Source organism: Manis pentadactyla, chromosome 17 (genome assembly GCF_030020395.1).
Source record: "Manis pentadactyla isolate mManPen7 chromosome 17, mManPen7.hap1, whole genome shotgun sequence".
Taxonomy (NCBI): Eukaryota; Metazoa; Chordata; class Mammalia; order Pholidota; family Manidae; genus Manis; species Manis pentadactyla.
Window position 1 is genome coordinate 35,052,473 of NC_080035.1, and position 16,382 is coordinate 35,068,854.

The window sequence follows — 16,382 nt, forward strand, 5'->3', positions numbered from 1 at the left end:
ATACACACTCACAGGACCACATTTGCATGTCTGTAAATAAACAGGCTCCCAAAGAAAAGTTTCATGATAATAATATTTGGGTGACATACTCAGATTTCTTTTAATCAGCTCCATTCTGTTTAAATTCTTTAAAATTGCTGATTATGAACCACTCAATTGATTTTAAGATCCACCAACAGGAAAATGACCTCCAGTGTGAACACACTGCTTCCATGCATAAAAGAGAGCTTGTTTTTAAGAGGAGCTGTTTTAGAAAGAATCACGGCCAGAAACAGCGACATTCCAAGCCATGTAATCAATCCATGAAATATTTGTTGAATAAATGAACTAATGAGAAGAAAAACGATGGTGGAGCTACCTGGTCATGAAAAACAAATATAATTGGCCAGTGATTAAAGTTAGCATGCTGCCCACATAATGGTGGCTAGAGAAAAATCAAGGATGTGATTATTACTCAGTAAATTGATAGCTCTTCTTTTATTTATTAGCTAGAAAGACAAATATCAACTTGCTCTTTTCCCAAAGGACAAAAAGCAGAATACCAGTTAATCTAATTCTCTATTAATGGTCAAAAATAGGGAGAGAAAAAGCTGAAAAGGTAGTAACATAGTTTGGAACAGAAAAAGTATTATTAAGGGAATAAGAAAAAATAGGGAACAGAAACCAAAGTTGTAAATAATTAAAAAGCCAATTTCAAACAGTGCTGGCAATGATTCTAAGACCCAGTTTCCTTCTTGGATCTTATATTCCTCCTTTTTTATTTGTTCCTCTATGTCTTATGACTCACTGGGTAAAATGCTCATTGGGTACAATGTTCCAAAGGTTTCTTGCAATATACATCCAATTATCACCAAAATAATTCTATAAGTACCTATAATCCAATATGTAAAAGAAGAATTTCCTTGTAGTGTAATGGTACCTGTACTATTTGAAATTTGAAATTTTATGTTTAAAATCAGGAAATACACTTTTATATTTATTATATAACTTCCTATTTATCAGGAGAAAAAAAATCTGTTTTTAAAAAATGAAATGACAAAGGAAATGAAAGACTGCATTTCAAAATTCAATATGTAATGTTCAGTGTATTAAGTATCAGAGAAAACTTCTCAGGCATGGTGAAGAATGAATGTAGAGAGATAACTGAATACTACTAAATATAACATTTTAAGTACATATTTATTTAAACACAAATTAGATCTTTTATTACAGAAGAGACTTGTCCTAACAAATTAAAATGGTGTGGAGGTAGCTATTCCCTTTATGACAGAATAAACACAAAGTCATTTTGTTACTTTAGCTATTTTATCCAATAAATGGATTTCTCTCTTGTATCTTCACTTCCGTAAGTAATATCTTCCTCTGAATGAAGTGTCCTCTCTCTTAATGTGAATTCCCTCTGGTGTCCATTTTTTCTCTTTTTTTCTTATCTTTTCCCCTTTTACTTTTGGTTACTATTTAACTGCTTCAGGGGGAAAAGTCAACCAAACTCACTCCTTGACATTTTACAATTTACAAGGAGCTTACCTAGAATTCTCTCTTTTCTGCTAATTCTCTTAGAATACAATTTCTGTCTCTTCTCTGGGCCAATAATTATCATCCCATCTTAGAACTAACCCAGTTCATGCCAGAGGAAGCAGAGGAATTGACAGATTGTAGGTATTTCAGATAAACAAGAGCCTAAGAAGCCAATTTTTTCTGTGGAATCTATTCAACTTCTCAGGCATGTCCAGAAGTGAAAAGATACAAATTTCTACTTCATGTTGAACATCAGGTAAAATCAAACAAGTGACCAATGTATCTGTATACAATTTTCTGAAGTCATATTTAAAACTCAATTTTTCGTAAATATTGGCTGACTGCCTTTTCACTAACAAGTTCCTACCTTTGTTTTACAGTGACGATAGTAGAACACTCAAAACCGAATGAAGTCTACATTTAAGAACAGTAAACTAAAAGTCATCAACATTCCAGTCCTCCTTCCCAATAAGCAACATTAAAAACACTAAGGGAAGAACATTAAGTAACTAGATGGTTTGTCGACAAATTCAGAATTAAAATACGAATCCCAATCCAGTAGTTATCATACTTAAGCATAAGTAGAAGAATAAATTTACCAAAGGAGCGTGGTAGTTCAATCACTCAAGAAGCAGGACAACGGTAGAGATAAGCATAGGTCAGCTGCCCTGGACTATTCTGGTCATATGGACAGATGATACCAGGATTCCACTGAATGGTGACCTAACAGAAGATAGTCATGTCTAAAGTAGAAGAGCGTCTGTGACAAAATGAACCATGACCTGAAATAAGACATCGTTAACATTGACACAGGAGAGAGCTGACAGCAGAAGAAAACTGATGAAGCGCAGAGACCTGAAATGGGGAATTTCATGGGAATGCAACTACAGCTGCATTCAATGGTCAGGCTCTCCAACCAGTTTTGTGTCAATCACTGCGACGACCATATTTCCTTCCACAAATATAAGTGGCATAGGACTAAAAATACACTTGTGGCTTCTTCCTGTAGGCTGCCGAGAAAAGCAACAGCCTGCAGGAAGAAAACGGGGTGTGAGTATTTCAAATTTGCCCACGGTCACATCCCCTTTGGAACTCTGGAATGAGTACTATGAAAACAAGGCATTATTTTTGGAGGATTTTTCACCTCATCTAAATATAATAAGAAAACAACACTCTTTTAAAGGAACGAACCAAGAAATTATATACCCAAATGGGGCTGATTTCTTAACAGCAGTATCAACATGCTCTGAAGTCAGATATTTTGGGAAAAACACTTTATAAAGGATCTAATAGCATAATTGTTTTACGGCACGATTAATGGACTTACAACACATAATAAGTTACTTTTCAAATATGACATCATGAAAATAAAAAGCTTTAATTCAATGAATGTTTTGTAAAATTCTGGTAGACCGGACCTGCTGGGGTTGCATTTTCATGGAAGATAATGTAGATGTAGCTACAGAGGAAACGGGAGCTGAACTCTGCCCCTCCAGGCAATCTTTTTTTTTTTTTTTTTTTTATACAGTCACGTCAACGCTTGCTGGGTTTGCATAGCTGAAGAGAAGACAGTAATGCAGGCAGGGTGAGAAATAACAGACCATCTACATAAGCTAATAAAGAATGGGCTAGTGGTCAGGGAAAAGGAAGAATATGGGGGCGGGGGTGGGGGGACGACGGGATGGGACAGCGAAATACCTACATGTCCGCACCAGGCTTTTTCTGTTCTGATTATTCCCAAGCCACCGACCAGACAGACACCCTCCCTAGAGCTGCATTCCTTGGCATCAAGACGCTAATACTTGTTCCTGCAGCTACCTGGACAAAGAATTATCTCAGGTAAGGAACGGAGGAGGTAAGTCGATTTTGTTTTTAGCTCTTAGTTGGACTTTCAAATTAGATCCCGGTATTACCTTTTAAGTATTTTTAGAATTTCTAATATGTAACTTCTGTTAATACTGTACTCAAATATAAAAAGTCTTTAAATGACAAACACAAATTATTCTAGGTTTATATTTTTGTTTTGAATTATTCTGTACAGTCCATTAGGTGCTGAATGAGAAATATTTGATCTTAACATTAATTCTGGTATCATTTTTATAATTCTCAATGGAACCCAAATTTTATGGAACTTTTGTTTGCTTTTCATTGTCAATCCTAGATCATTATCTCCTATTTTTTTCATTTCCTTTCATTTTCCAGTATGCATCATTTTTCCTAAAAATTTTGTCAATCCAATCAATAGACTTGAGAATCCAGATGAACTGCTGCTGGATGCAGGTTACTTCCAGTGTAACATAGCCAACTGGTGTGCAGTTAAGGACTTTGCTTCTTCAGTTCTTTCTCTATAATTAATTATCCATTTTTAACTCTATATTTGATTATTCTTGATAGCATACAAACATGCTATACTATTTTCTTCTTTTTAAACCCCTCCCTCGTAAGCCTAAATGGGTCTCCAGTTATACCATTTCATTTCTCTATGACTCTCCCCAGCAAAACTCCTCCAAAGAGTGGTCAGACTTTGTCTGCCTTACCTCACACCCCATCCAAATGCAGTCTCCCTTCAGCTGGTCCTGTCCCACTAGCCCACTGACACACTGCCTGTATCACCACGGAACTCTACCCTAGCCAAATGCTTGATTTCAGTTTTCATGATGCAGTGCCTCAATGATTCAAAAGACAGAACTGATCATGTCACTTGCTGCCCAAAGGTCCAGTTCCAATGGCTTCCCATCACAGGAAAAAAAACAAAGAACATTTCATGGCTGGAGGTAATACACGACGTGGTCCTGCTCACCCCTCTCTATCTCTGCTGCTCTCCCAGTGCTCATTCTCCTACTGTCCCCCTGGTGTCCTTGTCGCTCTCCTCACCCAGGCCATGCTGGCTCATGCCTCAGGGTCTTCCAACTTGCAGTTCTTTCTTTCTAGAAATGTCTTCCCCAGGTATCATTATCATAGCTTATTCCTCAGAGACCTTCCTTGACTGTCCTTAAAATTGCACCCCATTGTGGCTTTTTATTCTTCATAGCCGTTATTCCATCTGACATAAATTGTCTCCATACTAGAATGTAAGGTCCATGACAGTAGGCACTTGCTCATATTGGCACACTAATGCTCAAAATTGTGCTTGACATATAGTAGAAGCACATGGAAGGAAGGAGAGATGGAAGGAAGGAGATAAGGAAGTGGAATCCTCAACATGCCTACTCTTTCATAACCCAACAACAAACTAGTAACAACTTTGCTTGTGATTTGTTATGACCCTGTATGATTTTCTGCTACTAAGTATCTGTAACCACTAATTAAAATCTCATGGGAAATCTACCAGAGCCTTCCCTGGGCTAGCTGGACTGAAATCCTTTAACAAGGACAAATAATCCCTTAAGGTCCTGCTTATAAATAATGTCCTCAGGTTATATAGTAACAAAACTCAGGCCAGATCAGTCCACTGACTTCTCCCTCTACAGGGAGTTTAGTTTGGGGGCTATTTGCTACTTAGTCCACTAGGTATCAAGAGGAAAAATGTCTTCCTTGGGAGACCTTTTATAACATTCCTCCCTCTCATAGCTCCAGTCTAAACTGTGTTGGTTTACTGTACCTTCAAGAATATCATGCCATTTTTCTTCATATTACATTCAAGACCCAACTGAGATATCTAGGTGCCCTGGGCTAGCTAACAACTTGTCGTTTCTTTAGACCAATGGGCTGAGGTTCTAGCCTTATTAGGAAACTTTCTCACTTCCCTCTGTTGTTAGTCAAGCATAACCATACCGAATTTTCATCCTACATTTCCCCAAGCCTTAACCACCCACTTTTGATTATCACAGTAAAAACATTCCTTCTAACCATATATAACATCCTCCATGAAAATACTTTTATCATATTCAACTTTCTCTATAGGCAATTGTAATTAAATTCTCTCCCATGGGCAAATCCATGACTGGTCTATTTTTTAATCAAACTCTGTCCACAATTATCAGTTAATTGTATGTTTTTTTGTTTGTTTGTTTAATGTAGATATCCCTCAGTAGATTAAAAGAATTCTGACAAGAGCATCTGTTTGTTCAACACTGTATCCATAGTGCCAGTAAAATGTCTGTTACATGATAGGTACTCAATCAATACCTGAACGGACTAGTGATTCCACATGATGCATTATCTGAGACAAGAATGTGTACACAGTTTCTCTGTGTAATGTAACATGTAAGGTAATCTATTTCTCTATCAGAGACAAGATATTTTATAGCAACTTTAAAAGTAATTAGCCAGTACAATCATCTACATTTACATGAGTTCATTTTGTAGTTTTATTATTAGCACTTTGAAAATCCAGCCCTCATATCATATTTTCTTTTGCTCATCCATACCAGACACACAAGTCCTAAATGGGAATGGATAAAGGGACTCCCTTTATCACTTAGTCATTCCATTGCTGGCCCAGTGCCCATCTGCGTATGTGCAAAAAAAAAGATGTGAGGAATTACTGAAATGCCCTTTCCTTTACTCATTCTGTGAGGTAGGCAATCCTCCTCCATCAGACAGTTTTACCATCATCTAATTAATCAGTTAAACAATAATAAAAAAAACTTTCTAAAATGCTATAGCAACATTTGTAGCAGATGGTGATTATAAAAACAATATAAACTAATAAAAAAAGAAATTATGGGATGTTTTCAGATAATTTCTCATACTAAACTCTCATCTCTTATAATCTGTTGTGGTAACAACCTTGAGAAGCATTTCTGTACCAACTTCTTGGTACTTAGTTGTAATTACTTGTGATTTGTTATGACCCTCTATGATTTCCTGCAATTTTTCATTTATAAGTTCAGGAAGTTTATCCTCTCCAACTTTCTGCTTTTATAAGACCAAAAATTTAACTTTGTTGTTTCAGGTATTTTGGGGAAGGAGATAATAATTATAAATAACTGCAAGCACTTATTGAGAGCTAATGCCAGACATATATACGTAAGCTCTTACTTAATCTTACAATATTGTTCAAGGTTAGATCACATTGTTATCCCAATGCATAAGTGAAGATTAGTGAGATTAAATAACTTTCTCAGTCCAAAAATATAACTGAGGGATCTCATAGATTCTTGACCTAAAATCTCATGCTATTAATGTCCACTTCACAGTCCAGTGGATTTATACTTAGGTGAACTTTTGTTCGATATGAGAAAAACGACTAAAGAAAACATTGAATCAAACTAACAAATACACTCAGAAACAAATTACAGCATGAGTATTAAAATAAAGCTCTTCTGCAAAGATACAGCTTCCAGAAAATAAAATTTTGGCAACGTACTTTATATATTATTCACTTTCAACAAAAATAACCTCCCCCATAAAATAATGGCAAATAAAATAGCTATCTCTTTTGTTTCCTTCATTAGTGCCATCAAAATTGTAAAAAGGTCATGAAAAACATTAAAATCCTTATCAATCAACTTCATAAATAAAAGCAAGATTTCCCTTAAGTGGTATCACACAAGGATTGGATTCTTTGGTATACATACACACATACATATGTAATATGCAATATACACACACAAATGACGTAATCTGCAAGGTTGTATTTTTGCTATTTGTTAATTCCTAATTCTTTAAAAAATTACAAACACAACTTTAAATTATAAAAGAAATTAAACCCCAGATGTGGACTTCAGTTATGTTATTAGTAGTCAAATCAATTAGTTCCTTTTGATGGGAAGTATTAGTAACATCAAAGAAGGCTCAGCTCAAGTTAAACAAGAGAAGCCTCCATCGGCCCTACCTAATCACTAAGAGTGTGTGGGACTAGTTCCTGGCCTTTGCCCACAACAGCGCAAAAGAGAAAGGCCGTCAGGCAAGCACAGAGCATGTGTCTCTCAAGTTTATAGTCAAAAATCTCTGAATGCTGTGAATCACCAGACTGTTCACTTGGCAAATGAGGAAGGTGAAATTTATTCCATGTGTTGTGAAGAAACTCACTGCAGATACAATAACTTTCAAGGTGAATACACCGTTTGTAGAGTATGTTTGCAAAACTTTCTCTAAGTTCACCATCAACTGTTAGTTACTATGCACCGAATTCTACCTTACATGAAAATCCAAACAACCAGGTTTAAGGTTTACTAGCACTTTATGAGAAGGCAGTATTTACGCATTCATTGATCATATTTTAATCGTGGGCCTCAGAAGCAATATGGTATCAAATCAAAAAGTAATACAACACAGGTCTTAATACATCATCATTTCTAGGTTCTGAAGACAATATACACACACATATATTTAGTTTAAAATGGAGTGAGTCAATGCTTATATACACTTCACATTTCTATAGAAGGGTAGCTTATTTCTTAGATTCACGGGAAAGGAAGAAAAAATGACAACATAATGCTCTTACGATTTCTTCTAGCAAAAATTGGGGAAAAGTTAGAACCTAGAAGTAGAAAAATAACTTCATAATCTGCTGCATAGTTATCACACACAATTAAGTGCCTAGGCATTATTAAACACAATAATGTAGCCCAGTACCTTCCTGCCTTCTAACTCCTAGAAGGGAATACTACTGTTGCATTTGAAATATTTCCATCACACTGAGTCATCTTGTTATTTAAAATGACTTAGACTTAGGTGCAGACAGTAACTCAAGCTATGCAATACTTCTATAGTCAAACACCTAACTTGAGATGAATTATTTTAATGGTAACTTAATTAATAAGCAGTTAACTATAGATTGTCCTTCCCATCTGATCATTTGAAGATAAACATTATTCTGCAAATTCAGGTATTTGAATTCTGATATTAAATGACTTGATACATAAAAATATAGACTAGTACTGAAGTAAACACCTCTATAAATAGGAGGTTAGCTCCGATTCAACTGTGCTTTCACTAAATGGCCAATCAGCTGGTGTCTCTACGCTGCTGAGCATAGGACTTCGGACGTAATGTGTCTGCACACAACTTAGGGGCCGCCCATTGAATAAACCAAGTTACCTTAAGCGCTGAAATAAACTAAGGCTTTGCTTGTGTCCCTTACCTTTGCCATGGCTTCTCCCGTCCTCCAAAAGCGGCACTACAATAGTGTTGTTCACATTTCCAGGTGACCGCACAGCTGTGTAGACAACAGGCACCGACTGTACCACCACGGGGATGCGGTGAACGTGACTCAGTTTGTTAGACTGTAAATTCATGGGACTTGAAGGCGGTACAGGATGGATAATGTGCAAAAACTGCTGGCCTCCCACACCAGACGCAGAGGCTACAAGGGGCCCTGGAGTTAATACTGTTGACGAAGATGATGCAGAAGATACTGATGTTATAACAGTTGGGGATGAGGCTGGACGACTAGAAGACGAGGACGAGGTTGAAGTTGAGGAGGGTGAGGAGGCAGATGCTGTCATGGAAACGGGGGAGGATGAAACAGCTGTGGGGGATGTCCTGGCTTTGTTGATTGACAAGTCCACTGGCTCAGTTTGCGTTTGGAAGTGATCTACAGGTAACGAGTCCTCCAGGGGCTCCCCTTTCACATTATTTAGCAACAGGGGAACAGCTTCCATATCGGGGTAGTTGTGGACGTTTGGAGACTGAGGAGACAAAAATGGAACACATATTTATTTTTGTTAATCACACATTTTAAGAGGTGCAAGATTTATCACTGGAATGCTTATTAATTTTTCTCTTCCTTCTATGGGACATTAATTCCTTCCCCAAATATTTGAAGGATTGCTCTGTGGCAGTCTTTGTGATTAAAGTTGAGAAGATAAAAGTACAAAACATAGTAAGCCAAGGCCTCTGCTATGAACACATTTTCATCCCACTGGGAAAGACAATGAAATCCAATGAAATAAGGGCTCTATAAAGAAGAGAACCAAAAAGGAGGAACTTAAAAATGAGCAGCAATTTTACATGAAATCTAAAAGACAGATCCAGTATGTATATACTATATGTATTTATCTATAAATACAACTTATTTCATTAAAAACATTCCTTTTGTTGGTTTGATTCATCCTACATTTGGGTTTTCAGTTTTCTCAGTTATAAACTAATGGAAATTTTGATTAGATAATCTTAAACATCCTTTTCAGATCTAACATTCTACAATGTCATGATTCTAACCCTTCCTCAACACTATCATAATCTGTAGGCATAATGTTACCTGGAAACAGTACTGGTTAAACTCACTGTGACATTTAAACTTTATATTATACGTGGTGCATGAGCTGCCATATCGTTCTTGTTACGAGGTATAAAAAAGGTCACCAAGTTCTCCCATCTCGGTCACTAAATTATTCAATGCATATCATTTTGAACAACTGGATTATAACTTAACTTTTAGTGATGACATTTTTTCTCAAAATCATGTACAGAACTACTACAACAGATATTTTAAGAAATAGTGATTTTATAAAAAAAAGTATTCTGGAAATTCTAAGTTTTCTATGACTGTTTTGTTTAACTTAAGATAATTTTCTCCCAGTTCATTTTCATATTCTTCTAAGTTCTAAAGAGCAACATTTAACAACAACAATAATGATTAAGACTCTTAAATTCTACCCAGACTAATGGGCTCAGCATTTTAATACTGGTGGGCATGAATATAATTTATTTATCTTATACTTAGTTACTCATAATTCAACAACTGTTTACTGAATGTTTAGTTCAAGGCCCAAAATGGCCCAAGAATGTGACTAGCATGTGTCAGGCTAGCTTTAAGAAAGAGAATTAGACCTTAATAGATCATTTTGGTTATGTCTAATCTGACCAGGCTAACATAGACATTATCATTCTATTATATAAGACCAAAACCTTTTCAGCTTCATTATAGCATCAGAACAACATTGCCTAAAATCATTTTAAATTGGTTCATTTCATTCTTTGCTTAATAAAAAGATTTGGGTTTACTATTCTCCCCCCAAACTTGAGCATACTTACAGGAATAAAACATGCTTCTTAAAACCTTTCTTTATAGAATATAAATTATGGCTCCATTCAAGACACACAATAGGCCATAGTGCAAGCAAATTTTATTCAGCAGCAATGAAAAAAGAAAGTCAACAATGGTATCAGATCAACTGAAAAGGGAAATGGGTTGATGGTTTATTTATTTATTTATTTTTTTAAACTAACATGGTTACTTACCCACAAAGAGATAATGAGAATTAGAAAATATAAAAATGAACCACCACAAATATCTACTGCATGAAATTCTAAGTGACAAGCTTTAAGTGCTGAAATTGATGAGTAACACTCTCAGACAATAAGACACAAATGATAAAAAACAAATACCATAAAACAGAGCTACTTTTATAAAAAGCTATTAGCATTATCTACTCTTTTAAGTACAACACTATTTCAATTGGTTCCCAGCATTATCATTTAATTTCTCTGCAGAACAATGTAGGATGTTTATTATTAATATATTATGCCATATAGAAATTCTTTGTTGAGGCTCCTTTCATACAATATCCCAACTGTTTTTTCTTTAAAACTATAAAATACACCATTAAGCACATCTTCTCAAACACTGTTTGACTTCAAATATTACTTCAAATTGATTAGTTTTTCTTGTACTGTATTAGACATATCCAAAGTCCTCATTTTGGAAACAGTGACTATTTCCACCACAAAATTTTCTCCTTCTCTCTACTTATACACAAGTTTTCTCTATGGGTTTACAAAACAAGCACTGAGGTGAAATTCATCTTTGTGGAAACACTTCATATCAACAAATGACAACTTTAGCAGATTATGACAATACAGGAGGTGGTAAATATAGAGCTTATTTGTAAAGAGATGGTTTCTGAAGCATCAAGCTTCACTATGGCAAACTGCTTAGACTTCTCTAGACTGTAAACCCGACCCACCTTTTGTAGTTATCTGCTTATTCCCTCACTAAGGAAAATATTTACTCTTCAATCTGTTTTAAAACAGAAACGTGTTCCCCTTACTCTGTTGTATATACCAGAAAGCTATAAAAACCAAATATTAAGAGTCTCTGGGTGCTTTCAAATGCATAAGAACTACACAGATTTTGCATGAGCTTAAACCAAAATACAGAAAATGTTCATTAAAATTAGGAAGGATAAAAGAAACCTTTGGACAACACATATATCTTATTTGGAACCTTGGATCGATTAAGCACAAATTTAGCCTAAGCATGAACATTGCAGAGGCACATGCTGGTTCCTTTTTCATATGTAAGAGTTGAAGTGCAGAGAGCATGTTCAAAAATAATGCCTCATCAGGATAAAGACAACAAAATCCCTATTACACCATTCACCTGTTTACGGTGTGGACATAATATATTGTCACAGCCCATATTTCTCTCTCCTACTGTGATAATATGACAGGGAAAGCTGTGCATGATTCCACCTTCAGGACATACATATTCTATGTAAAACTAGCAATATGGCATAAAGATGGTTTCAAAACAGCTATGGCATACTCTTGCTTATCCTTTTGGAAGGAGAAAATCCTGAAAGACTTGATCCTGAAATCATCACTATGAATTCATTTCTTCACTTTTAGAAAGGGGAAAACTGAAGTGCCCTGGGGCTGAGGGATGAACCCATAAATGAGTATCTGTCATGATGTGATGAGAGCACAGGAAACAGCTGAGACAGAGAAAACCGGGAGAAACCACGGGAAAGGGCAAATGAGAAGTACAGCAGCTAGAATTTAAATACAAGGAATACAGCCATACCTCAGAGATACTGCAGGTTTGGCTACAGACCACCACAATAAAGTGAGAATGGTGATTAAGCAGTTGATGACATTTTTTATTTTCTAGTGCATATAAAAGTTACGTTTGTGCTATACTGCAGTCTGTTAAGTGCACAATAGCATTATGTCTGAGAAAGCAACATACATACCTTAATTAAATAATATTTTATTGCTAAAACATGATAACCATCACCTGAGATTTCAGCACATCATAATCTTTTTAGCTGGTGGTGGGTCTTGCCTCCATGGTGATGGCTGCTGACTGATCAGGGTGCAGCAGTCACTGAAGATTGGATGGCTGTGGCAATTTCTTTACTAAGTGAGCAATAAAGTTTCCCATATCAATCAATTCTTCCTTTCACGAACAATTTCTCTGTAGCATGCAATGATCTTTGGTAGCATTTTACCCACAGTGGAACTTCTTTCAAAATTGGAGGCAATCCTTTCAAACCCCATCTTTGGTTTACCAGAGACAACGTTTATGTAATATTCTATTTTGTTGTTATTTCAACAATTTCCACAGCATTTTCACCAGGAGTAGATTCCATCTCAAGAAAATACTGTCTTGGCTCATTAGGAAGAAGTAACTCCTCATCTGTTCAAGTTTTACTCTGAGACTATAGCAATCCAGCCACATCTTGAGGCTCTACTTCTAATTCCAGGTCTCTTGTTATTTCCACCACATCTACAGTTTTTCTTCTACTCAAGTTTGAATCCCTCAATGTTATCCATGAGGGCTAGATCAACTTCTTCCAAACTCCTGTTAATGTTGACATTTTGCCCTCTTGCCATGAATCACAGATGCTCTTAATGTAGAATACTAAATCCTTTCCAGAAGGTTTTCAATTTGCTTTGCCAAGATTCACCAGCAGAATCACTATCTATGGCAACATTTATTTCTTAAATAAGACTCAAAAGTCATAATTACTCCTTGACTCATGGGCTGCAGGGTGGACGCTGTGTTAGCAGGCATGAAAATAACATGAATCTTGTACATCTCCATCAGAGCTCTTGGGTGACCAGGTACATTTTCAATGAGCAGTCACATTTGGAAAGGAATCAATTTTTCTGTTCTCAATGGTGGACTTCAATAAACCATGTTATAAACAGATGTGTTGCCATCTGGGCTTTGTTGTTCCATTGACAGAGCACAGGCAGACTAGATATAGCATAATTCTTACAGGCCCTAGGATTTTAAGAATGGTCAATGAGTATTGGCTTCAACTTAAAGTCACCAGCTGCATTAGGCCCTAATAAGAGTCAGCCTGTCCTTTCAATCTTTGATGCCATGGCACTGATTCTCCTCTCTAGCTATGGAAGACCTAGATGGCATCTTCTTCCAATAAGGTTGTTTTGCTACATTGGAAACCAGTTGAGTGTAGCCCCCTTCATTACTGGTCTGACCCGGAGCTTCCGGATAACTCGCAGCAGCTTCTACATCAGCATTTGTTCACCGGGGATTCTGGTGCTTTGGAGACGGCCTCTCTCCTCTGACCTCAGGAACCAACCTCTGCGAGTCTCAGACTTTCATTCTGCAGCTTCCTCCCCCCTCTCAGCCCTCAGAGAACTGAGGACAGTTAGGGCCCTGCTTGGGTTTAGGCTTTGGCTGAGGGCAATGTTGTGGCTGGTTTGACCTTCTATCCAGACCAAGGCTTTCTCCATATCAGCAAGAAGACTGCTCTGCTTTCTTATCATTCATGTGTTCACTGGAATAGCACTTTTCATTTCCTTCAAGAACATTCCTTTACATTCATAACTTGGCCTGTGGTTTGGCACAAGAAGCCTAGCAGTTGGCCTGTCTCAGCTTTCAACACGCCTTCCTCACTAAACTTAATCTCTAACTTTTGACTTAAAGTGAGAGATGTGTGACTCTGCCTTTCACTTAAATACTTAAAGGCCGTTATAGGATTATTACTTGGCCTATTTTAAATATTGTTGTGTCTCAGGGAATAGGGAAGCCAGGAGAGGGAGAGAGATAGCCACCCAGAGCTCATACAACATTTATCAATTAAGTTCTCTGTCTTATATGGGTATGGTCCTTGGCACCCCAAAACAATTATGATAATAACATCAAAAATCACTGATCACAGACCACCAAAGCAAACATAATAATGAGTAAGTTCACAATATTTTGAGAATTACTCAAATATGACACAGAGACAGGAAGTGAGCAAATGCTGTTGGAAAAATTATGCTGATAGACTTCAATAGACTTGTTAGATGCAGGGTTGCCACAAACCTTCAATTTGTATAAAACAAAAAAACTCCACAACATCTAAGAAGTGCAATAAAGTGAAATAAAACAAGGTATGCCAGTACATGTATTTGAAAAAGTTAGAGAAGATATGGGTGTGTTACCTGGAAACACAAGAAGTAGGGACACTGGAAAGACCCAAAATAATAAAGAAAATGTGTAAGTTTTAAGCATGATGAGGAACAGAACCTTTGAAGAACAAAGGAAGGATTCCGTACTAAAATTTTACCTTGGTCATTAACTACTCAGTTCTTGACACAACACTGATGGACTACTCAGAGTGGTTTCACTTAAACATGGTTTTTGTTTGTTTTAAATAAAAGCCCATTAAGAGTTTTGCCTGAGAGTGGTGACTTCAGTTGAATATTTGCTACTGATGTGCCTAGTGTGGAAAAGATGATCAAACACTTGAAGAAACAACTCCTAAAGGCAGGCAGATTTTAAAGGAACACTGGATTTTTGTCAAGAGAATGAGAGTAATTAATTTCATAAACTATCCTAGCTGATCTGTCATTAAAATTATAAAATACATCATGAAACACTGACTTCAAATGTAAGTCTTGATTAATTCCTCTCTTTTTACTGTACTAGACATACCTCAAATTCTAAGTTTGGAAATAATGACTATTTCCACTACAAATTTTTTTGTAACTATCTACTTAGACACAAGGTTCCTACACAGGTTTACAGAAGGGCTGAGGTATAATTCAATGAAGAAACATTTCATATGTAAATGATTATAAATAATCTTTCTGAAAGATTATGTAATATCCATTAAAAGAGTCCATGATAGAGTTATTTTTTAAAATAACATGTCTTAGGAAATAATTTCAAAATACACACAAAGTGTAGTAAGGTAAGTGCAATAATATTCTTAATTTAAAAATGTGATGGGAAAATGTGATAATAAAATGTGATAGTAAAAATGATTATTGTTACATATTATCACTTCCTTCAAAAGTCTAAAAGCCAGTTTTAATCATAACAGTCCACTCAATAAAATATTACACATAATATTCTAGGAACATATTCTTTCACTGATCTAGGGATTATATGTGAGTTTTTCTAATCAGATAAACAATTTTCTGAATAAATATTTTGAAGGTAGCTTCAACTTTAGGTATTTGTCGAATGAGTGTAAAAATGAATCTAACTTTCTGTGCACTGATATCCAGGGTATCAGATGTATTCCTACAGTCAGCCATTACCATCAGCTGCATCTTATTAGGATCTATTACTGTTAGTATCAGGAGTGACTTGATTCAACTTAGCCTATGGTCAGGAAAGCATTTTTAATACTAGTCATATATTTTAATTACCTGGTAACCTTAAAAAGAAGAAAAAGTATGGATACCACCCTATCTTTGGAAAGCCTCCAGAGATTCTCATATGTAGTCATGGTTGAGGACCACTTGGATAATATTCTGCTAAATGTTATCCAAGATTTATATGCTGTTCATTTCATATTAAACAGCACCAGGGATTTTTAGAGAACTGGAGTGCACACCACAATGCACACACACACACACCAACAGGATGTCCTCATCTGGCACACACAAATGTCTATCCTTTCATCTATCCATCCAGCAAGCCAGCATTTAAATAAGTCAATTAATTTTATCTTCATAAAGTCTTTGAGAAATAATCTTATGACAGTTTGTAGAAAAGATTGTAAAGTGACCTCACATTAGATAGCTCGTGGCTTATCTGTTATAAGACTCTTTGCTTGATAGCCTTTGTGTGGTTATTACAGAAAGACAATTTGATTTGCATACAAAAGATCTGAATTCATGACCTATCCTGTCACTTGTTAGCTGTGAGATCTTGGTATCATCGTTAAAATTCTCTAGGTCTGAATTTATACACCTATTAAAGAGTTAAATAATTCCATACT

The 16,382-nt window shown here is 36.1% G+C and overlaps 1 protein-coding gene across 5 annotated transcripts in view; it reads right to left on the reverse strand.

Annotated features, from left to right (window-relative positions):
- KLF12 (KLF transcription factor 12) overlaps nucleotides 1-16,382 on the reverse strand; it is a 445,357-nt gene that overhangs the window by 140,581 nt on the left and 288,394 nt on the right. For all 5 annotated transcript variants that reach the window (XM_057494510.1, XM_036893684.2, XM_057494511.1 and 2 more), the window contains one exon: nucleotides 8,549-9,095. In XM_057494510.1, the coding sequence (XP_057350493.1) occupies nucleotides 8,549-9,095 (547 nt within the window). The remainder of the gene's footprint in view (nucleotides 1-8,548; nucleotides 9,096-16,382) is intronic.